This window comes from Vidua macroura, chromosome 3 (assembly GCF_024509145.1).
Source record: "Vidua macroura isolate BioBank_ID:100142 chromosome 3, ASM2450914v1, whole genome shotgun sequence".
In the NCBI taxonomy this organism is placed as follows: domain Eukaryota; kingdom Metazoa; phylum Chordata; class Aves; order Passeriformes; family Viduidae; genus Vidua; species Vidua macroura.
Genome location: NC_071573.1, coordinates 85,850,630 through 85,873,341, shown reverse-complemented (window position 1 = coordinate 85,873,341; position 22,712 = coordinate 85,850,630). Strand labels below are relative to the sequence as shown.

At 41.9% G+C, this 22,712-nt stretch overlaps 1 protein-coding gene across 3 annotated transcripts in view; it reads left to right on the top strand.

Moving 5' to 3' along the window:
- The first annotated feature begins 264 nt into the window (after positions 1–264).
- The window catches only part of SMAP1 (small ArfGAP 1), a 91,245-nt gene continuing 68,797 nt past the window's right edge, over positions 265–22,712 (top strand). For 2 of the 3 annotated variants that reach the window (XM_053973267.1, XM_053973266.1), the window contains exon 1: positions 265–742. In XM_053973267.1, the coding sequence (XP_053829242.1) occupies positions 625–742 (118 nt within the window). In that variant the 5' untranslated portion in view covers positions 265–624. The remainder of the gene's footprint in view (positions 743–22,712) is intronic. The other variant, XM_053973268.1, reaches the window with a different exon arrangement.

Below are 22,712 nucleotides of genomic sequence, written 5' to 3'. Positions count from 1 at the left end.
CGCCGGCAGATCCCTTGGCAGTGCTCTGGGGTGTTTGGTAAACACAAGGACAGCGCTGTCCACCCCTCGGCGGTGTGTTTGGGGTATTTACCCCGCTGGAGCCGCGCGCCCCAGGACTCCCCGCAGCCTCTCCCTGCCGGGCGGGGCGGGGCGGGGCGGGGCGGGGCGGGGCGGCGCGCGCACAGGTGCGGCGGCTCGCGCCGGGCCCCGCCCTTGCCCCGGGCACCACCTGGGGGGCGGGCTCACGCGCCGGCGGATGGATACATCACTTGCTGCTACGGCCGACCCCTCATGCCCGGGCACCGCTCCGTGCCCTTCTAAAGCCAGGCCGGCGTTTTGGCGCTCTTTGGGAAGCGCCGCGCAGGGGCGACATCGCGGCGCGGCCTTAGGGACCCGGCGGACTATTTGTCACCTCCGGAATAAGGGACGGTCGTGGCCAGGGTGGGCGTGTGCGCGCGCGCCATCCCGGTAGCGGGCGGGGAGGGAGGGAGGGAGGGAGGCGGAGGCGTCCGCGTCCGCAAATAGTTCCGGTTGAGGAAGTCAGCGCTCGCGGCCGCCGGTTCCCGTGGCCGCGCCAGGGCAGGAGCGTTCCCGGCCCCGCTCCGGCCCCGCTCCAGCCCCGCCATGGCCACCCGCTCCTGCCGGGAGAAGGCGCAGAAGCAGAACGAGCAGCACCAGGCCATCCTGGCCAAGCTGCTGCGGGAGGAGGACAACAAGTACTGCGCGGACTGCGAGGCCAAGGGTACGCGGGGCGGGGGGTGCGGGGGCCCGGCCCGGCCGCGGCGCTGCCCCCGGCGGGTCCCGGCTCGGGGCGGCTGCGGGGGCTGGCTCGGGGCCGCGCCACGTCCGCAGGGGCGGCGGGACCGGCGGGCGGCTCCTGCCGACAGCGGGCCCGGGGGCGGCAGCGGGGTCGGGCTCGGGGGCAGCGGCGGGGCGGGCAGACAGACAGACAGCCTGACCTGTCCGTGTGAGCCGCGTTCCGCTCTTCATGGGCTGGGCTGCAGCCGCCTTGTCCTCCAGCGAGGAGCCCCCAGCCGGGCTTTATGCAATGACTGGCCCAGCCCTTTCCTGAAGTTTCACGGCCGCGTCCGCTTCCTGCGCTGCCAGGTATCGATCTGGAGCGGGCTGTGGCCTTCGCGAAGGGACTGGCCGATGCCAGGGGTAGTTGCCAGATGAGTTGAATGTCGAGTGTCCAAAACAATATACCCTGCCTTGCTGACTCAGTCAGAATGTCAGGCTCTGTGAATCTGGATGTCTGACTGGTTAAATGTGTCACAGATGTGGCTTTGGCGATGAATGGTATTTTAAAGATTGTATCACTGGCAAATCTTACAGTGCTTTAGTATATATTTTTTTTCCTGCACAAAAGTAGATATTTGTATTTGTATTTACCTTGGATTCTGTTGCTTTCAAATGGAAAATTGTAGCACATCCCTCTTTCATCTAGAGTCAGTTTATTAAGATCTTTAGGTAAGGTGGCTGCACAGTAAGTTATTAAGTCTAATGCTTCCCGAATTACAATTGGAAGTTCACACTGTATGATTAATGCCAGAGCTGCCTTGTTCAGTCCTTCTCCACATAAAGTGGAGGTGAAGTGTGAGTGAGCTTTGTTTGAGCAACCAGAAATGGTGCTGTGTTTGTAAATCCTCTTCCCATCTGTGGGTGCTACTATTTTTCACTGTGCACACAAGTCATGCAGTGCATGATCAGAGAGAAGACTGTATTGTCCTAATATAAACTCTTAGAAGTACGTGATATGGATTGCACCAAAGAAAGTGGGTCTTTATATTTTGTAAATAACTCTGCCTAGCCATTCCCTAACACAGCTCCTCTTGCCCCCTGACAGCTGGTTACCATGTAAATGACTCTTTGTAACCAGTGACTTTCTGGAAAAAGCACATTTGTATATTTTATGTATTATTGGCACTTCGTATTTCCGTGCTGAATGCTGCTTGGTGTTGCTTGCTGATACATACATAAGTTGTTCTGTAGCATTGGCCTGAGGGCTGTGTTGCTCAAGATTGGAGTCCAGAATTCTCCAATTACTTTTCCTGTCTTCCAAATTTTCTCTTTCTGACTCTCGCTCAGTCAAAATGCTTGTACGTCTCTGTAGCCCTCGGTGCTCCGGGTCTTTTGTCCTTTCAGTTCAGCAGTGCTGACACTTTCAGCTTCCTTTTCCTTATATTTGTGTTAATTAGTGGTTTTATGCACTGTTCTTTTTTTTGGTGCTTTCTTTTGTAAGATCAAGCTTTGGTGTGTCTTAAATTTGGTTTTTTTTTTCCTGTTCAGGTTCTGGAGGATCTACCAATATCTTGACCAGGCTGTATTCCGCTAGTACATATTCATTCCGTTTTCAAATTTCTAGTAGACTCTTTTACTTAGGTACCTATTCAAATCTGATGGCACTTTTGAAAGCCTCTTGCTTTTCTCTTTTGCTGTCTCTGTATGCCAGAAGCAAGGCTTGCTTTCACGCTGTCCCCAGGAAAGCTGGCATGAAAATGCTGGGTGATGCAATGTGAGGGACTTGTGGTTTGGTGGTTTCTTTTTTATTTATTCTATTCTTCCCTTCAAGTTTAATTTGCATTTGCTTCATCCCGTTGTAGCAATTTTTATTTTAAATCTTGTATCGTATTAGCTTTGTAGTGCTATCTGACTTTGCCTGTACTGTGTATCTTTGGGGTTTTTTTTTATAGTTGGAAGGAAGAGTGTGGAATGATAAACTTGCTTTAGTTGCAGCTCTTCTAAAAGCACCTGAGATGTGCCCATATATACACAGTTTGTGGAGATGTCTTACTTGAAGTTTAGGAAGTTTCCTTCTGGGAAGGAGGGTTGTGTGAACAATGCTGAGATGCTTCCATTATATCCTGAAGTCTAGATTTCTGTATACTTCCAGGAGACAGCCCAGAAAAAAGGAAACATTATCAGTTGTTAAGCTGAAAATCAAGTTTGTCATGAGCATGCCACTGTGGAACTCTTGCTCAAAGGCTGCAGTCAGCTGTTTTTTCCTAATATGTTTTGTGTTTGATCCATGGTGTTTGAGTGCTCATGACTTGCTGCTGTCTGGCAAAGCTGTAGTTTTGCTAGTCCTGGAATGCAGAGCTGTCTGAGGCAGCAGCTAGTAACGTGGCTCTGTTAGCTAACCGGAGCCTGCCAGCTGTCTGCCATTCCCCAGCCTGTGAGGTCTCCTTCACATCTTGCGACACTAACAGCACCCCTTTCATCTCTAGTCGTGTTTAGTAGTCTGGAGTTCCCTATGGTCAGTTCCACTGGAGAGCCTCTTCATCCTGGATTCTGCAGAAATTAACATGAAGCTATTTGTCATTAACATGACAAAATGTGAAGGACTTCTCTTCTGTCAGTCCTAGTTCAGTCTTTAGTTTTCTTAATGTAATATATTCTTTTTTTCTTTGCAGCGTTGTCCACTTTAGTTTCTGTTACTTTCCTCTTTTATGTGAGCTTTGCTGCTTTGCCTGTCCTTCTCCTTTCTGCTGCTCAGTAGGACCCTCCAAGTTCTGTGTTTTGTTTCTTTTTCTGTTCACCTAATTGTGGGGTCACATCTTCATGATTAACTCTAGTTGTTTTGACTGAGTTGCAGTTGTCTTGGATCTTATTCTGGCAGTATTTAAAAACATTGTTTTCAGTATGGTCTTTCAGATAGCTGTCAGTTCAGCATGGGCATTTAATTGAAACTAATTCCTTTCTCTTACCCTAGGTATTACAGTAGCTCTTAAATCTGAAGTATTACATTTACCCTGGGCTGCTTTTCAGATACAGTCACATCCAAAGGTTGTGGAAGTCTTGCAGATTGTACTTGTATATCTAACTGCTGTTCTTTGAGGCTCTGACAATTCTTAAGTAGCTAGACATAATTTAAAATCTTACAAAATATCCTTTTGACCCTAAAAAATGTAATGTGGTCCTATTAGCATATTTACCACTCATTGGTTTCATTGCATCTCCTGGAATGGTGCTGTTGAACTCTGCCTTCATACCAATAAGGCTTTTCTGCTGGCTTTTACTTCTTGCATTAAAACAGGTGATAGAGGATCTCACTACCATCCTGTCACTCCTGAGTTACTGAGTTAGCTTGCCCATGCCATATGCATTGCCTGCAAAGAAGTTTGAAGTATGCACCTTTCCAGTATTTATTGCATGCTTGCTCTGTGTAAGAATTAGAAAAGTTATTTCTTGGTCATCCTCAAAGTAATCTTTCTGTCATTAACAGTGGTCTTGTATCAAGAATAAATCCATCCTTTGATTTGTAGTCTGCTTCTTCAAGTGTGAGGTATGCAGATACATTGGATGGCTTTGTAAGGTGAAGAATACAGCTGAGGACGCATCTGCCAGAGTAGCATTAAGTAATAATTAGGATTGTTGACTCTAGCAACAGTTTCTGGAAGTGATTTTTATTCTGTATTTGCCTTTTGCCTGTTTAAATAGCTGCTATGAATCTGAGTGTTGCTGCTAAAATGTGTTGGGAACTACCTGTTGTAGGGCCATACGGTAGTTACCATATGTCACCTTCAAATTGTAAATCTTGCAGCTGTCAGAAAGGCTAGATGATACTTCTGTGGGGAAGAAACCTGAAAAAGGTTCTGGAACTGTCTTTGCAATCACTGAGACTTTTGAAAGAGTGAGGAGCCTGGGATGACATTTGACAAGGCAGTTCTTGTCTGTGTACTGTCTGTTCTTTACATCCCTATCTGAACTGCTGTCTGCATAAGGCAATAGATGTCTTCCCAGAGTTACATTACTGGGAAGAAGTTACACTACTGTTTCTGATACTTGTAGGAAATAGTAGGGTATGTTGACAGTAGCTTAAGTCACCCTGAAGTTTTGAAAGAGGCAACTGAAATTCCTTTGTGATCCTTTTGTTTGTATAACTAAATAAAGCTGGCAGGAATTGGAAGGATGTAGGAGAAGCTGTATCAGGTATGTAGACTATGCTGAAAGCTATTGTAAAGCATTTGAATTTTTCTTACTTTTCATTGTAGAGGGAGTGTAATGCATTTTTTTTTAATTGTTGTTTCAATCCTGATATTTGAATCCCTTAAGCAATAACACCTCTTAGAAATCTGTCAAATGAAGCCAAAATAAAAAAACCTTGAACTGTTAACATCAGTCAGAGACCCTTTGACTATAGGGGCTATAATTTGCTATTTCTATGTAGTTAGTACCTGCTTACAACATGCCAGAAGTCTCTTAGACTTGTAGTTCTTATTGTTTGACAGCAAGACTGGTGTTGTTAGGATGCTGAAATTAAATACTGAATCAAGTACTTAGAAGTTGAGGTGTGTGATGAAGCACAAAAGGAGATTAGTTTCAAACATCATTAGGAACAGTAATCAGAGTCTTATGCTCCCCATTTACAGAGACAGTCACAGTAGTCCAGGTCTGATGGCCTTCAGTTTACAGACTTACTTGCTTAGACAGTCCTTCGATTCTGCTGAATATCTTGTCCCCTTCTAAGAAAAAACAATGTGAATTTTCTCTTTGAGCTGAGAGCTGTCTGAGCTGCTACCTCAGACAGAATATACCTTTTCTGTCTGTTATGCTTGTATTTGGATGTTGTCTTTAATACCAATGGATTGACTACTGAAGTCTGTAAATTCATCTCCCTGTCAAGAAATCAATTACCTGAGCTGTCAACTGCTTTAGATTTTTTTAAACTGTAATCAAGTTAAAATAACATAATTGGAACCTTTCAGACCTTAGTGTAAACAACTGTAGATGTTTTGGGCTTTCAGAAAAGGTGAATAAGTTTCTGGATCAGAGGAAGTTCTGGGTTTCTTGTTTTTTTGGATTTTTTTAATGTTTACTTACTTCATGCTTGATAGTGCTTGAAGCCTGTTTAAATGATCTGTTACCAAAATTGTAGCACATTGACACTGTTGCTTGTTCAGCCAGATTAAAATTGGTTTACTTTGGTTAGAATATTAATGAAAATACTTTTCAGTATTTATAGTTGTACTGTACAGTCATTGAATATCCGTATGTGCCTGAAGACTTGGCCTTCTGTCTTAAGAGTAGCAGGTACAGGCACTTGGGAGTGTGGAGAGAGACTCAGCAGGAAAGATTGTGGTACTAACATTTGTATAACTAGAACTTAAAGATAACTCCCCTAACAACTAACCAATCCTAAGCGTGGTGTCTCTTAGCAGGGGGAGAAAGGAAATATAGTTTGAGTAAGGGGGCAAACTAGCTATGGAAAGAAATCTGGAATATCCCAGAAATGTTTACAGCTGTTCAGACTCCTTTGAGTAGACATTCAAGTCTTGCATATGATCTCTTCTATGGCTAGGAGACCAACTTAAATATTTGTGTATGATGGTCACTTTTTGTGAAGCTGCTTTGCTGTTTACTTGTTTGGAGTCTGGTCTTTTAACTGTTTTAATCTTGCCTGTATACTTTAATGGATAATGTACTTCTTTCTCAAGCAGATGAATAACTCTTTACAGCTCACTGCCCTCAGCCTGTGCAAGGCATCAGCTTTTGCTTCATTGTCAGTGTAAGAAAGCTTTGTGACAGCTCGTTGACAGAGCTCACACTAGGGCAAGGCACTGGCTGCTGTACCTCCTCAGGTGCAAATCTTTCCTGTCTCCCTCCTCAGGTGGAGAAACCCCTGGGAGTATTCTAGGGGGAGCAGAACGCAGCTGGACTATGCTGGAGGTCAGTTTCACGTGTCATCTCTGCTGCAACTTCAAGCCCTATATTGAAGTTGAAACACAAAGTACTAGCTTACTAGTAGCTGATTGTGCTGTATGAATATTCTGTACCAGTTGTTGCAAATAGCAGATGTTACTGCAGGTCACTCAGATCAAGAAATTGCTGGTGTTTCTGTTGCAGGGTTCACATTATTTCTGCAAGCTTGGGAAAGATCATGTGAGTGTAACAGCCTGGAACATGAATTGACAGATACAACTGGACTCTGGCTCTCCAGTGAGGAGCCATTATTCCTTATCCTTCCATAAGGAATAATGAAGGCAAAGCATTTTGATTCAGGGTTGTTCTTACTTAAGCTTAACAAATGAAATTATATATCTTGAACTCTAATAATAGTAAGTAACTGTATCACTAGAAGTCCTAGTGATGATCTGGTACTTAGCTGATAGTTTTCTGGCCTTTTTGTCAAAGACAGTGCCTTCAGAGACTCTTAGGGACCAGAAACTCACTTTGGTCTCTCTTGGGGCTATATAACCAGGATTTGTTTCCTGATTTCCTGCTACTAAATAAAACTACCTCAATGCTCTCGTTCCATTTGCTCTTAACCTGTTGCTGACACTGGTTGGATGAGACTGAAACTTAGGAATTTGTTGCTGTTGCAGCCCTGAGAGGGATAATTGTCTCCCCCAAGAAAAGAGCCCTTAAGACACCTCATTTAGTGGGAAGAAAGTATGGCAGCCTTAGCTTAGAACTTCTGAATGGGGTGTTGCAGTGTTGGGTGACACTAGCAGCCTGTGTAATGAAGGGTCTTGTTTCCATCTCCTGACTCTTACAGTGCAGAAAAATATTTTCAAATAAGTCATAGGAAATATGTTTAGCTTGTAATAGAATTGGATTATTTGCAAAGTTGAAGGATTTTTTCCTGAAGTGGATGCAATCTCTATTTTTCAGGACTTAAACTGACTTGACTGTGTGAGACCCAAAGCAGCATGATTTAGGTTTGAACTTAGCATTGCTTTGACAATAGGCCAGACTAGGTAACCTCCAGAGATCTCTTTCAGCCTAATTATTTCTGTGACTACTAATAGAAATATTTGTGGGACTTCTTATTTTTTTTTTATTATGTTGCAAATCTTTAGATTCTCTGAGGAAATCGCTATGTACTTAGTTTGCCACCCTATGTTCAGAAATTATTGGCAATCTAAGCTGTTTCTGTTGTGTGGACCATAAGGATGGGACGGTTCCTTAAAAGTGATTATTGCTATTGGTGAGACCATGCTCTTGCCTTTTTGAAGTGCAAAACACCCCAGTTCTTTTGTTCAGGGCTCCAGGTGCGTGTCTTCAAGTTGTCCTGAAGCTGCAGTTGTGCCACTCTTCAGTGATGTGAAAAAGCTGCAGGATGCTGTTTGTACCATTTGGTCTTTGCTTTGTTCTTGAATTTCCTTTTGCAGAATGGAATGATGCAGTCTTCCATGTTTGGTCTGAATGCTATAAAGAAGAGTGAGCAACTGTGCTGCAGCCTGTATCATGTCCTTGTGAATTATACAGAGGAAGCAATTAGACATATCTACGTGATAAGCAGCCTTTTAGGGAGGTACCCTTTCCTGGAAAGGTGACTCCCTCTTTAATGCATGCATCCTATAGGATTTAAGAGAGTCAATTATCAGACATTACTCAGGGAGTAGTCAACAGTTGATTTAGCTCAGGTGTCACATTGTCTTAGACTGGCTCCATAAGGTTCATTTGAGCATGATTCAGCTTTACTTTAAGAACTCTGGTGCTTCACAGTGTCTCTTGTGGCCATAACTAAATTCTCCTAGACATAATGATTTTCCCTTGTGAACAGGTAAAGTTGCTCATGTTGAGGTGATTCTGAAGAGGTAGGCTGATGAACCCCATGACTAGTTAAATCTGTTTCCACTGTACTGTCAGCAAGTTGTTTGCTGATACTATGGCAGAGTAAAATGAGTTAGGACTGAGCTATGATTTTTACTGGCATTTGTAAGTGGGATAGCTCACAGCTGGAGGACTGCAGTGGGTAAGTACAGGTGCTTAGGAAGGGCACGCTGGGATGGTGGTAAAGGGGAATTGCCATTTGCTGTGAGAGCAGTGGGGCTGCCTGCAGCTTTACCTGGAGATGGGTGAGCCAGTTGAGAGTTTATGGGTCAGGAGTAGTAATGAGGATTTCCTCAGATAGTGCAAGCCTAATGTTCACAGGCTTTTTTTTGCTTTTAGGGTACTTGTACCATTCTTATTTTTTTCTGGGGGAAAAGCACAGCAGGGAATAAGTAATCAAGGAAGCTTCTGGCATGCATTGATGCCCATATCTCAATATAAGTGGTTAAGGACCTGTTTCTTGCAAACAAGCAATGGCAGGTTGAGGATGTAAAGGTTAGGAGTAGTCTTGGCTGTGGTGGTCATAAGGTAGAAGAGTTCAGGATCTGAATTGCAGACAGCAAAGCAAAGAGTAGGATTACAGCCATAATCTTCAGGAAGGAAGATTCTCTTCCATTCAAGGATCTTCTTGGAAGAATAATTTGGAAGATGGTTCTGAGCAGAGGGAGCCAGGAAAGCTGGTTGACTACTTCTTTAAGCTCTGGTGTGGCATATTGCAATGAATAGGAAATGGTACAAAGGCACCAGGGGTCCTGCTTGAATGAATGAGGAGCTTCTGAAAAAACTCAGACACAAAAAGGACGCATATAACCAGGTGGAAGCAGAAACGTGTTGGCCTGGGGAGAGCCTGGAGGCATCATCCAAGCATGCAAATGTGTCCAGGTCAGAAATCAAATGTCCATGTGGGGTTTAATCTTACAAGGTTCATGTGAATGGCAACAAGGGAGGTATTTACAGCTAACTGGCAGAAAAAAGAATGGAGAAAATGTAGGCCTGCTGCTGAATGGGGAGGGGAACTGCTCATAAGGGATGTGGAAACAACAATGTCTTCTTCACTTTGTTCTTTCCTAGTTAGACTTGTTTTCAGTGATTCTAGGCAAGGAAAGTGTACTCTCAGTAGAGAAGGATCAGGTTTGGGATCACTTGTAGAAACTGGATGTACACAAGTCTGTGGGCTCTGATAGGATGCAGCCAGGAGTGAGATGGGGTAGCCAAGGTAATTTTGTGGTGACTCATTAACTAAGGTAATGGTGAGTGTGGGGGTGGGTTTTGGGAGCTGAACTCAAGCAAATGTCCTTACTATCTCTGAAGAGGGCAAGAAGGAATGTCTAGGGAACCGCAAGCCAGTCAGCTTTGCCTCTGTTCCTGGAAAAGTGACAGACCAAGTAATCCTGAAAACACATGAAGAAAAATGATGGACAGTAGTTGGTATGGATTAATCAAGGGGCTGTAATGTGTGACCAACCTGATAACAGCCTTCCACACTGAACCAAGCAAGATGACTGGCTACTTGGATGAGAATGGTGGGTGTTTTCTTCCCTTGACCTTTCATGAGGCTTTGGAAACTGTCTTGTAACTTCTTTGATCAGTTGATGAAATGCTTTCTGGGTGAAGACACAGTGAGGTGGATTGCAAATAGCTTAGAGGCTGAAATGCCAGGCTCAGGGTGGTGATCAACATCCTAAAGTTGAGTGGGAGGCCAGTCCCTTTTGGTGTAGCTGAGGGATTATTATTGAGGCCAGCACTGTTTAACATCTTCATTAATAACCTGTGTGACCGGATAGACCCCTCCCTTGGCAAACATGATGGGATATCCACTAGGAGGAGTGGTTGATAAACCAGATGGATGTGCTGCTACTCAGGAGCAGGCAAGTGAACAAGTGGAAGAAATGAGCCAACAGGAGTGTTATAAAGTTCAACAAAGGGAAATGCAAAGCTCTGTCCCTAGGGAGGGGGTGTTGGCAGTGCAGAAGAGATGCTGTGGATCAAAAATTGGTCATGAATCAGTAATGCACCTTTGGCACAAAGAAGGCAAACATCTTGGACTGAATTTCCAGAAGAGAGTGGTCAGTGTGTGGGTCTAGGAGATTCTTTCCTCAGCACTGGTGAGACTGCATCTGTAGTGCTGTGCCATTCTGGGCTCCACAAAGAGACAGGGACAGACTGGAGCAAACCTAGCAAAGTGGCATGAAGGGGAAGGTCAGTATGCCTTACAGTCAAGTAGAGGCTGAGGGCACTGACAGTGTTTAATCTGGAGGAGAGAACACTGCTGGGGGGTTCTTATTTATGCATGTGTATAATAAATACCTGGTGACAGAAAGTAAAGGTGATGGAGGCAAACTTGTCTGTGATATTTAGTGATAAGACCAATAGGCAATGAATGCAAATTAAAACACAGAATATACCACTGAAAGATAAGGTTTTTTGTTGTTGTTTTGGTGATTTTTTGTTTGTTTTGTTTGGGTATTTTGTTTTTTTTTTTTTTTTATTTCGGTTTGTCTTTTTTTTTTTTTTTTTTTTTTTTTTTCCTCTGGGAAAGGCTGACTAGGATCAGATTACCTGGAGAGGCTGTGGAGCATGCAATGTGGAAGTCACAGAAATCTGGCTGGGAACAGCCTTAAGCAACCTGCTGTGCTTTGAGCTGTGAGCACCAGGGCTTGGACTAGCTGATCTTCCAGGATCCTTTCCAGTCTCTGCTACTTCAGACCCCTTTCAGTTGTTGTATCACTCACAAGCTCATATGGAGTCCCACTGCAGATACCATGTAATTTATTTCCTCTTTCTTCCCAGTGTGCAAGTATCAGTCTATGTCAACTCAAAGTAAATTCTTTGTTTAAAGTTGAAGTCCTTTATGAGAAAGTGATTAAACAGTAGTAAATACAGACTGTAGTAGAGCTTTGAGTTTTCAATAGAGAAATCTTGATGTTGTTTGTGCATCCAGAGACAAAAAGGTTCAAATCTAGCCATTTAAAGCAACTGGGAATTGAGATGCTATGATAAAAGGGTTACTCATATATTGCATTTGACTGAAATGTTTAAGTCTAGCTAGGAGAATGCCTTCACAACTTTAACTGCTCTGTGGAGCTGGTAGAAAGTTGCTTAGAGCTACTTTTCCTTGTGTCAGAAATTTCTCTGGATTCTGTTATGACTAACAACAATTTCCTGTGGAAGTCTGAGGCAAAAAAGATTCTACAGATCTACAAAAGATACTAAGGATTTCTATTTTTCTTCCATTCTGGCCTCTTATTTGATTGTTTGCTGAGAGCTTGAGCAATATTAGTTCTCTTAACATTTTTCTCTTGAATGGCTTCACAAAAATCCATTCAAACAAAACTGCTTTATTGTCTTAGCGATAACTTGGCAAATTTAAAATTTGAATGGATACCTATTTATATCCATCTTTGTTTACAGTAGACTCTGGTTATATGATATACTGCTAGCTCCTGCTTATCTTCCACTGTCTTGTCTTGATCACTTGTTGCTTTCCATTACATGATAAACTTGTATGTCTGAGTACGTATTCTCAAGGAGCTCCTGCCCAGTGCTATGAAACAACCCAATCAAGAGAACCCGAGTTCCTGCCTTGTTTCCTGCTTATCCAAAACACTGAGTTTTGTCTTCCTCTGACCAGAGAAGCCAGATGCTTTTCTGCTCTGAGGTAATGATCTGAAGAGGAGGAAGAACTTGGAGGAACAGAGAACATTACTGTGCTGCAAAGTCTGTGGTAGATGTGGATATAGGATATAGGGAGTGCTGATGTTTGTAGCTTATGGAGTCTGTGACAAGTTTTGTGGGGGAAGCTGATCTGTGTAGTTTTTGTATTCTGCCTGTCTCAATAGTCTTAAACTGTCAATTGCCCCTTTCCTCTCTTCAGAAAAGGTGTTTGCTTCTAGCAGATGGAGAAAAAAGAGGTACAGACTGTAGCTCAGTGCCTGCTACAGTGGAGCTGTGGACAGCCATGTGTGATAGCTGGAGGCAATGTTGCCAAGCAACTGACTTTGCAGGTGTGATTTGGTAAAGGAGCAGTTCTTCCTCTAAAAGCTGTGTCAGGCTATGATTTTGTGTTTAAGAAAGAAGAAAAAAAAATGGAGTAGGTAACTTTCTCTCTTGCATGGATGAGAAAAGGAATGCAATATTCCACATTCAGCTACTGATTGCTATAGAAGAATCTAATGCATTTTTACTGAAGTCTTTGAATGGAAATGAATAAAGTTTCATAAATAAAGGACTTCATTGGTAGGATTAAAGGCAGTAGTAGTCCTATAAGAAATTGTGCAAAAGACAATGGAAGTGATTAATCATGTAACCTGGTATTAATGAGTGCCACTGAACTTGCAGGTGGATTCAAAACATGGCAGTAAGGGACAATCAGGAATGAATGATCATTTGAAATAAGCTCCTGGCAATGTGTGCTGAAGTCATTTGGGTCTAAATTTGTCATTCATAACAATTCATAGAAGCAACCAATGTATTGATAAGTAATGATGCTTTTATAGTATAGGGACTGATTATCCCATTAAGGTGTATATATATGGGGTATTTGCTCAGTTGCCAGTAGAATGACCGAAATATCCCTTTAAACATGGCAAATGCCACACTGCACTCTTTAGATCTTCAGAGGAAGCGTGCTTGGGGTGAAAGCAAAGGGGTATATCAGTAAGACACTGAGTGCAGGCTTTTTGGTCGTTGTTCTCATTGCCAAGTGATACGTGGGTTATCCTCAACGTTAAATGCATTGAGCTGCTGTACTGGTGTTGTCTGTCTATGGAAAGGGGGGACCTTTCCATAGCAGCACTCATGGTGCTGTGCTTTGCAGCTCTAGAGGGGTGTTGATGACATAACCAGTGTTTCAGCTGGTGCTGAGCAGTGCAAGTGCAGCATCCAGGCTGTCTCTTCAGCTTCCCCCCAAAGACCACTGGGCTTGTGGGGGGTGAAAGTTTGTGAGGGGACGTAACCAGGACAGCTGACCCAAACAAACCTAAGGAATAGGCTGTAACAATTGACAAAGTAAAGCTAAGAGGAAGCAGGGGAATGGGGTGGTTTTGTTGTTAGGGTGTTTGTCTTCCAGAGAAACCAACTGTGTACTGAGACCTGACTTCCTAGGAAGTGGAGATCACCTGCTGATAGGAGAATAAATATTTTTCTTCTTTCTGCACATGGTCTTTGCTTTTCTTTATTAAACTGCCTTTATCTTGACCCATCTTATTTTCTCCTCTTTGGAGGGTGCATGATGACCAGACAAGATTTATCCACCACAACTGCTGAGGGTTTCTTGTGTGGTCTAAGTACAAAGTAACTGTCATTCTCATTAACAAAGACTATGAAGCCTTGGTTCCATTTTCTAGGTGTTCTGCAGCATAGAGCAAGCAACTTCTGAAAGAAGTGATGCTAAATACCCCTTGACACTTGTCTTTTTCACTGCTATTTCTGTGGAGCTTGGGTGTTCATGGAGTCCTTGTTTTAAAAAGGTTACTCCAAAAATGTATTTATGGAATGAAAGGATTTTGTCAAGTGTTTGGTCTTAAATGGGAATTTGAAAAATACAACAGATCCAAGATCTCATGCCTGAGAGGCTTGCAGAGTTTTGAGAGTACATTTGGAGAATTGTTAACTTCTCAAACAATCTTAATCCTGCTTTGAACTCATACTCCTGGGTCTGTATTCCCGACTGCTTTGGTATTGTATTCCATTTCTCTTCTGGCATCTGAAGAAAATGGTATTTTGAGAAAAAATACTGTACAGCGACAACTTATTTTCTACACAATGTACGGAAGATCACTTTGGAAAAACAACTTGCACAAAAAACCCTCCCAACTTTCTCTCCCCTTTTCTGAAACACAAATCTAGGTAAATCAGCTATGAAGAGCTCTACTTAAAAGTAAATTTCTTCTTTCCTTTCTCAGTCACATGTAGCTGATATAATGATGTCTGAGTATTGATGATTGTCATGCTGGAATGTTTAACTGTGTTAGTTTGAATTATATTTAATTTAGTATCATCATGCAGGAGACTAACATAGTTGTAGGAAGCAAGAAGATGCCTTTAGAAAAATGCAAAGCACATTTAAGCCTTGAATGTGTGGCATGATGCATTTGAATTGGATATAAACAAGCTACTTTGTGATTTAACAAATTTTCAAATAGTGGACTGAGCTTTTCCTCAAAGAGTTGGTGAAATAGACCTTAGAGTTGTTCAAAACAACTGAACAAAGCCCTAAGCAGCATGATCTAATTAGATCTGATTGAAACATCAAGTTACTCTAAGTGACCTCAGGAAGTTCATTTATGCCTAGATTATAGTTCTTTTGTTCACTGACTAAGGAAATGCAGAAGTTAACACCTGCTCTTTAAAATCTAGATTTCACAGAGCATAGATACCTTCTGTTGTGTGTATTGGCTTAAACCTAAATTCAGGGAGGGGTATTGAAGCACTCCAAGGTGTGATCCATTTGCTGAGACTTGGGCAGACTGCAGTATTGGGGTGTAGCTATCCTGACATGCAGGTCCTGGGCATTTGTGGGAAGGGTTTGTGTCTATGACACTGGAGCTTCAAGTGGAGAAAAGGTGTGATTCTGCCTGTCCTCTTCAGCCTATTCTTTTCCCCGTGTCTTCTGTTAATTTAGTACCCTGAGCTCCACTGAAAGTTCTGCTCTGAAGATTGATAATATAGTTACAGTAAACTCAGGGGTCAGACTATTTGTGAGGTAGGCTGTTCCTGAGAACTGTGGTATATTAGTGGGTATATTTGAGGGTGGGCCAATGAGCTCTCTGTAGGTAAGACAGCTGAATGGTGCAGCCTAAAAATCTACTTGATCTGATCTACATAACCCGAAGAGGAAGTGAGACTGTATGTAGAGGAGGAATGTAGATGAATGTCTGTAGTGAATGTGGATTATATGGATGCCAGTGGGATGGCAGAGAGATTCAGAAAAGTAAGAGTGGGAAAACTCATGGGTTGAGATAAAGACAGGTAAAGCAAAAGCTGTGCCCACAAGAAAAGCAAAATAAGGAATTAATTCACTACTTAGCATCAGCAGGTGGGTGTTCAGCCTTCTCCAGGAAAGCAGGGTTCTGTCACATGTAGCAGTTATGTAGCTACTCACTCCAAATGTCTCTCCTTTTTCCTTCTTATTCCAGCTTTTATTGCTGAGCACAGTGTTGTTTGAGATGCCCCTTTGGTCAGATGGGGTCAGATGTCTCAGCTGTGTCCCCTTCTGGCCTCTTGCCCACCTCCAGCCTCCTTACTGGCAGGACAGTTTGAAGAGCAGAAAAGGCTTCAACATTATGTAAGCACTGCTCAGCAATAGCTAAAACATTGGTGTTATTGATGCTGTTTTGGTTGCAGATTCAGAACACACCACTGTGGGGGTTTCTATGAAAAAAATTAACTCCATCCGCACACAAACTAATAAAGCAGAGAGGATTGGTACAAGAAACAATCTGGCTGGTCATTATAGATGTTTTCAGTATATTTCTACTGTCTGGAGCCTGAAATTTGGCACTTTACTTTGGCCTGCTCATGGCTGCTTGAACAGGTGTACTTTTTGCTCAGTATAAACTGACTGGATGGCCAGGCCCAGAGAGTGGCATCCATCTGGTCACTTGTGGGGTTCACCAGGGTTTAGTCTTTGGTCCAGTCCTATTTAATATCTCTATCAGTGATCTAGATGAGTGGCTTGAGTGCACCCTCAGTCAGTCTACAGATGATACCAAGTTGGGTGGGGCTGTTAATGTGCTGGAAGGAGGCAGGAGGGCTCCACAGAGGGATCTCAACATGGGGCTCTATCCATGGGCCGAGATCAGTTGTATGAGGTTCAACAAGGCCAAGAGCTGGGTCCTGCCCTTGGGTCACAACAACGCCCTGCAGTGCTACAGGCTGGGGTAGAGTGGTTGGAAAGTTGACTGATGCAAGAGGACCTGGAGGTGCTGGTTTGACAGCAGCTGAACGTGAGCCAGGGTGTGCCCAGGTGGCCAAGAAGGCCAATGGCATCCTGGCCTGTATCAGTAATAGTGTGGCCAGCAGGATTGTCCCTCTTTGCTTGTCACTGGTGGGGCTGCACCTCAAATCCTGTCCAGTTCTGGGCCCCTCACTACATGAAGGACGCTGAGGTGCTGGAGTGAGTCTAGAGAGGGGCAGCAGAGCTGGTGAAGGGTCTGGAGCACAAGTCCTGTGAGGAGCAGCTGAGGGAGCTGTGGTTGTTTAGCGTGGAGAGGAGGAGGCTCAGGGGAGCCCTAATCACTCTCTGCAATTCTCTGAAAGGAGGTAGCCGGGTGAAGGTTGGTCCTTTCTCCCAGGCAGCCAGTGCAGGACAGGAGGAAGTGGCCTCAAATTATGCCAGGGAAGGTATAGATTAGATATTGGGGAAGATATCTTATCTGAAAAGTTGGTCAGGCATTGGAACAGGCTGCCCAGCTCCACTGCCTGAAGTGCTGAATCTTTATCCCTGGAAGTATTAAAGAACAGGTAGATGTGGTACTTGGCCATGCTTGGTTAATGGTGGACCTTTAAGATGTCTTTTCCAAACTTAAAGACTCTGATTTTATGGCTCTTGGATAAAGAAACTTCAATCTCTGATTCCTCTGCATCTTTTTTCAAATTTAGGTTCTTCTTGGAGGGATTAAGGGAGTACATTTACCTTCTTTGTTGTGTGTGAGAAAGCACATTTCTGGAGTCACTGAGGACTGCACAGAGCTTGTACAGTTTGTGGAGTGTTCACTTAAGGGTCTCTTCAGTTATATTTGAGGAAAAAAGGTAAAGGAAAGCTGATTAATGCAATTGCTAGATAATGTCTCTGGTAGAGAAAGGTTCATTCTTGTTTATGGCAAACAGGCTACATTATAAGCCTGTCTTGCAGACAAATAATATCTCTGGGGTTTTTGTCATAGTTAAAGGAAGAACTTCAATTACTTACTGAAGGTTTTTTTTGAGGCAGGGGCTTATATAATCTTTATCTTTTGCCTGGGTGTGCAGAGGGTTTGATACATCCTAACAAAATAGTGTAGATTTATAAATTTCTTTTTCTTTTCAGTGATGCTTTTACTTAATGCTTAGCTATCAGCTTATGAAAACATTTTGTAAGAGCTCACTGTTGCCCATTTTTCTTTTATTTCTGCATATAAAAGGAATATAAATTGTAAACTTAAAACAGTGTTTTAGCATTTCCTTGCTGACAAGGGAAAAATTGCAGTCAAGACCTGCTCCAGAGGCTTCCTGCTAATACTGTAATATGCTACATAACCCTCTCTGTTTTAGAAAGTACCAAATGCTGCTAACAGGAAATGACGGCTTGCACACCTTGTTCTTGCAGCCTGAACTCTGACACAAGCAGTCTTTCTCTTCACGAGTGAGCAGGCAGAATAAAATTGGAGTGCTACCCCTTAGCCAAATTGAAATTTTATTTCTGAAGCTGTTAGGTTATTGAATGGACCAGGGTTGGCACCCCTATCATCTCTGATACTTGGGGCACTGACTTTACTTTCCAAAGTAAAGTGGTGCAGTAGCACCCACAAGGCTGGTAGGAGTGCTGTGGCTGTGTCCATGTGTTCTCCCTGTACAGTCACACATGCTCAGGCTATCCAGGCGTGGTTGCCAGCCAAAGGTCAGGAACTTCTCTCTTGACAATTCAGAAGTTGCTTATGATTCTGCTTACCTGGGTAGTATGAGGATGGGTGAAATCTGAGGTGTGAAGTACTTCCAAGTCAGGAATGCAAACTTTGGGGGATGGTTTTAAAGGAAGTTGCATTGCAAAACACCAAGTTAAACTGATATTTTCATTAAAAATAAGTGTTTTAATGAGGTAGGTGTTCTTTTTAAATCCTGTCATTTGATTTCTAAGATAAATAGGAGGTCTTTGGGGAACAATTCAGAAAAAACCATCATAATCTCCTTTTTCTTGTAATTTACATGAGGAGGGATCAACTGTGTATTTGTGTATATAACTTTATGGTGAACTCTAAATATTGTATTTTATTTCACAACTTAGCTTTTATGTCTTATAATCACCTAATATTTGAAAAAATGACTTTATTTTGGAAAAGGAATTTGTTAAAAAAGCAAAACAAAATTATTTTGCTTTGTTATCTTGCTAGATTGCTTGTGCCAAATGGCTGTTAGACAAGAAAAAGACCTGTTCATTTCAAGAATAAACTGACATTACCTATATATCTCTGATAGCTAATGTAACCAACCAGTCCTCTGATTAACAAACTGCACTTTCATATTCCACACTTAATTTTCTGTATAAAGCTTTTGCTGTTTGAAATTACTTGGATACATTCCAGAATTAAAGTTGTTATGAAGCCACTTGATTTTCTGGCTCAAACATAGAATTGAAGGAACATTCATGCCACTGTACTTCTTTTCTAGGTGAGGCTTGATACAACCTTTGAAATTTCTTTGAAATGTTTTTAGCAATTTTTGATGCTACAGAAGCAAGTGCATAAGTGAGCTGAAGGAATAATTGAAACTGATACATATTTCTCTCTCTGACTAATAGAGGTGGGACAGAGTTGTGCAGGGGAAGAGTTTCATTCATGGTACTTCTAAAGAGCCTATTTGGAGTTATGAATAGGTCTGCACTTAATGGATTTTTTTTGATGGTTTTCATGAAAAATGATTATCCAAACCAAAACACAAACTTGGAGGAATTCTGTCCTTGAAATTCTTTACCACCTATGAGACACTGGCTAAAAATAGCTAAGCAATGCGTCTAAGGCTTGTCTTCCCACTGTTTCTGCAGTATACCTTGAACCACATGAATCTAGCTGCTATTAAGCTGGGCTCTGGAACAGTGTACTTTTGAGTTGTCTGCCTTCAGAGAATTTCGTGCTGTTGAGTTTGACTTTACTTAAAAATATAAAAACAGCCTGTTACAAACAGTTCTTGTTTGAGCTCCTGTCACACTTTTCTAAATGTGGTAAATTTTAAGTTCTCAAATTCTGGTCTTGACTCTCTGAACACAAGCTTACTAAGCCAGCTGTGGGAGACTGCTAACAACTACCATTTATGCCCTTTGTTGCCTTTGTGTATATCAAAAAGTATTTTACTGCATACTTTGACACCTCAAAAGCACATAAAGACTGAGCTTGTGTGGTTTTCCCAGTCATATGTATGGAAATAAAGCAAGGAAGCCTCTTCTACTGTAAAGGAAGTTATGCTTAATGTTGGAGTAGATGTGACATGAAAACATGCTTCAGGCTATTTGTTCTGTTTAATCAGAAACTAAATTCATTGGATCAAGTGACGAGTAAATAGTCCTTTATCTGTAGTCTCAAAAGATTTAAGGTTCAAGGACCTTAAAGAACATTTAGTAGAATAAAGAGTCTTGTACTGTGGTTCTTGCATGATTTCCTTTGCTTTAAGATCTTTATGCAAGATACTTTATTCTTTCAAAGGTTTGCTTAATTCACAAAATCTTTCAGTGGACATTAATATTGCAATTAAGCTTTTTGTCTTGGGTGTGGGTGGGTGCTGTTTTCTTGCAGGATTTGTTTCAATCCCCCCACCCCATCGAGCCCAGGAGTCTATGAATCAGAAATGGAGATGGTGGATCTACTTTTTGTATGAAAAACTTAGCAACTGCCAATGAAACTAGTAAGAGATGGTCTTTGAACCAGCAGGATTAGACTGAAAAAGCATGATAGTAAATTATTTGTTTGGAGCACTTCAGTATTATTTTGATTTAATTGCTGTCTCTAATGTGTTATATTTTGAGCAGAGAAACTTGGAGGAATCTCTAAGTTCTGCTTTGTTCTTTTATTCTTCCCTAAGTTGCCACTGGAGAAGGGACTGTTTTGTGTTGACTCTTCTTGTATTGAATTGAATTGCATAAAATACAACTGCTGCTTACTTGTGTTCCTTCTTTTCTCTCTACCTGCTATGAAAGGGTGCTTGTCTCCTGTTCACAATCTTTATTTGTATCTTACAGATATTTTTGAAATACAGTCTTTCCTAACTTAGTTGAAATCTTGAGTAGCAGAACACTTGAGCAGTATGAACTGGGTGTGGGGGTAATGCAAAGAGAGAGAGCGCTGTATAGGTATGCGTGGATTGATGCAACAACTGAGGCTTTCTTTGGCCAAAAGTGATAGTTTTTGGGAACTAAGAGCCACTCGGGATGAGTGAGGTGTGAAGATTTTCTTGTAGTTAATTCTCAGTTCCACAAGATGGAGCCAGTTCTTTGGGAAATCAAGTCTGTCAAACAGCAGCAGGATTTGGGGAAACAAATGAGAGTTAAAGTAACTTCACTGCATATATGGGTAAAGGACAGGCGAGGTGCTGTTGAGAGAAAAAAGGAATTGTAGTCTGTCAGAAGTTTTTAAAGATGTTGGCTCAAGATAAGTTTGCTACAGACAATATTAGAGATGCAAAGTTAGTAATCTGTTATGTGTAATACTTGGCTTCCTTGTAGAATTTCTAACTGGTAACTGCAAGAATGTAAAGTGAAAACTAACTTTGTGTTTATGTGTCTCTATCATATTTAAAGCTAGTTTTGACAAGCTTTTTTCATTTAAAACTTTGTCTCAAAACTTACTAGTTTCCTGGTGAGCTGGTTTTATGCACATATTGTAAAGGATAGAGAATTGTTTGCTGAGATGTAAAACGGTTGTCCTTTCCTTTGACGACACGTGTAAAATTGAAAGGCTTCATGCTTGCTATTTTCACCCCAATGCAGACATCTGTGTTCTCTCTATAACTTGAGATGGTCGGTGAGAGGGGTCAGTACCTGTATTGAGCAAAAGGAGTGTTTCAGTATTAACTGCAGTTACAGAAAGCTGAACAGATGGTGGGGGACTGGTGGAGGGAAGTAAACTCTGAATTGCTGTAATAAGGGAAGCAACCATCATCATTCGACTTTGTAGTCAAATCTGCAGTGACCTTACTCTTGCTCTTTTGTGGATGTCTCCCAGTTACGTCATGTTCAAATAATTTTCATTTTCTTTTGCCTATTTTTAGTTTGTTCTGTTCTGGTCTCTGCTGCTTGCTTTTTTGTATTCCTTTTTTTTTTTTTTTTTTTTTCCCTAGCATGTTTGTGTGGCAGGTTCTCCTACTCTGGCCCAGTCTTGCCTGATAGTGTATAATATTTCTTGCTAATTTCTAACTGCAGCTCGAAGCTGAGTAGAGAATGGAGTGCTGACTGAGATGTTTAAAAGACTTAAAAGATTTTTTAAACTAAGCAAATGGAGAGCTAAAGCAATGCTTCACACTGTATTGACTGCTTGGATTCATATGCAGTTAGTATATGAGGCTTTCACATTTTTGTAATGATGAGAAAAGTACTTTTTCCTCAGCATTTTAAATGAACTGTACTGTGTAAGCCTTGTTTTGTACCTGATGCAGTACTATGCATGTGCTGTGCAAAATAAAGCTTGAGCAGTTGGAGTAAAACTTAAATCTTGGACATACAAACACTAATGTACTTCGTGTTTTATTTCCTTTGACAATGCACTATACCAGCTTCAGCATTACAATTCCTATCATTATGCTGGCCCAAAGATGTATGTCAGCTGTACTCACAAATATCATGTAGAAGTGCATTAGGAGGGTTTGTCAGCAATGTATGAATTTTTATTGTGGCTTCTTCAGTCAGCTTATTTCTAAAATAGGTGGAGCAGAACACATGGTCCTTACTGAGTGAGTTAATGGGGACAGAGAAGAAAGTGGTATTTGGGAGTACGTGCACAAACATTAAGCATATGTGAGGTATGAGTCCAGTTTAAATAATACGAAGGAGAAATCTGTCATCAAAAGACGTATCCTGAAAAAAGGAAAGTGTGAGGGAAAAGTGGGAAAGATTTTGAAATATGCTGAGAAAAAAGCTTTTGCCTCACCAGAGAATATGTAAAAACGATGCCTTTTTCACAGAATTCACACTTTGATGTGCACTTTAGAATGAAAGAATGGCATGTGAGATTGGATAACTTTTCCAGCAATTTAAAAATTGGCTTGAAATCAACTTATCTGAAGAATTTTAGCTAAAATTATGTAAATTGCTTTCAAGCTTTTTATTGCTTAAGTTTTAAACAGCTGAAGTTGGTTTTTGAAATGTTCACAGTTTTTTTTATTAGCTGTAGATATTTCTGTGAGTAGGGAGAATGTTGGTTCTACACAATAACTGTACTGGCATGGAAGTCTACTGTAACTAGAAATAAACT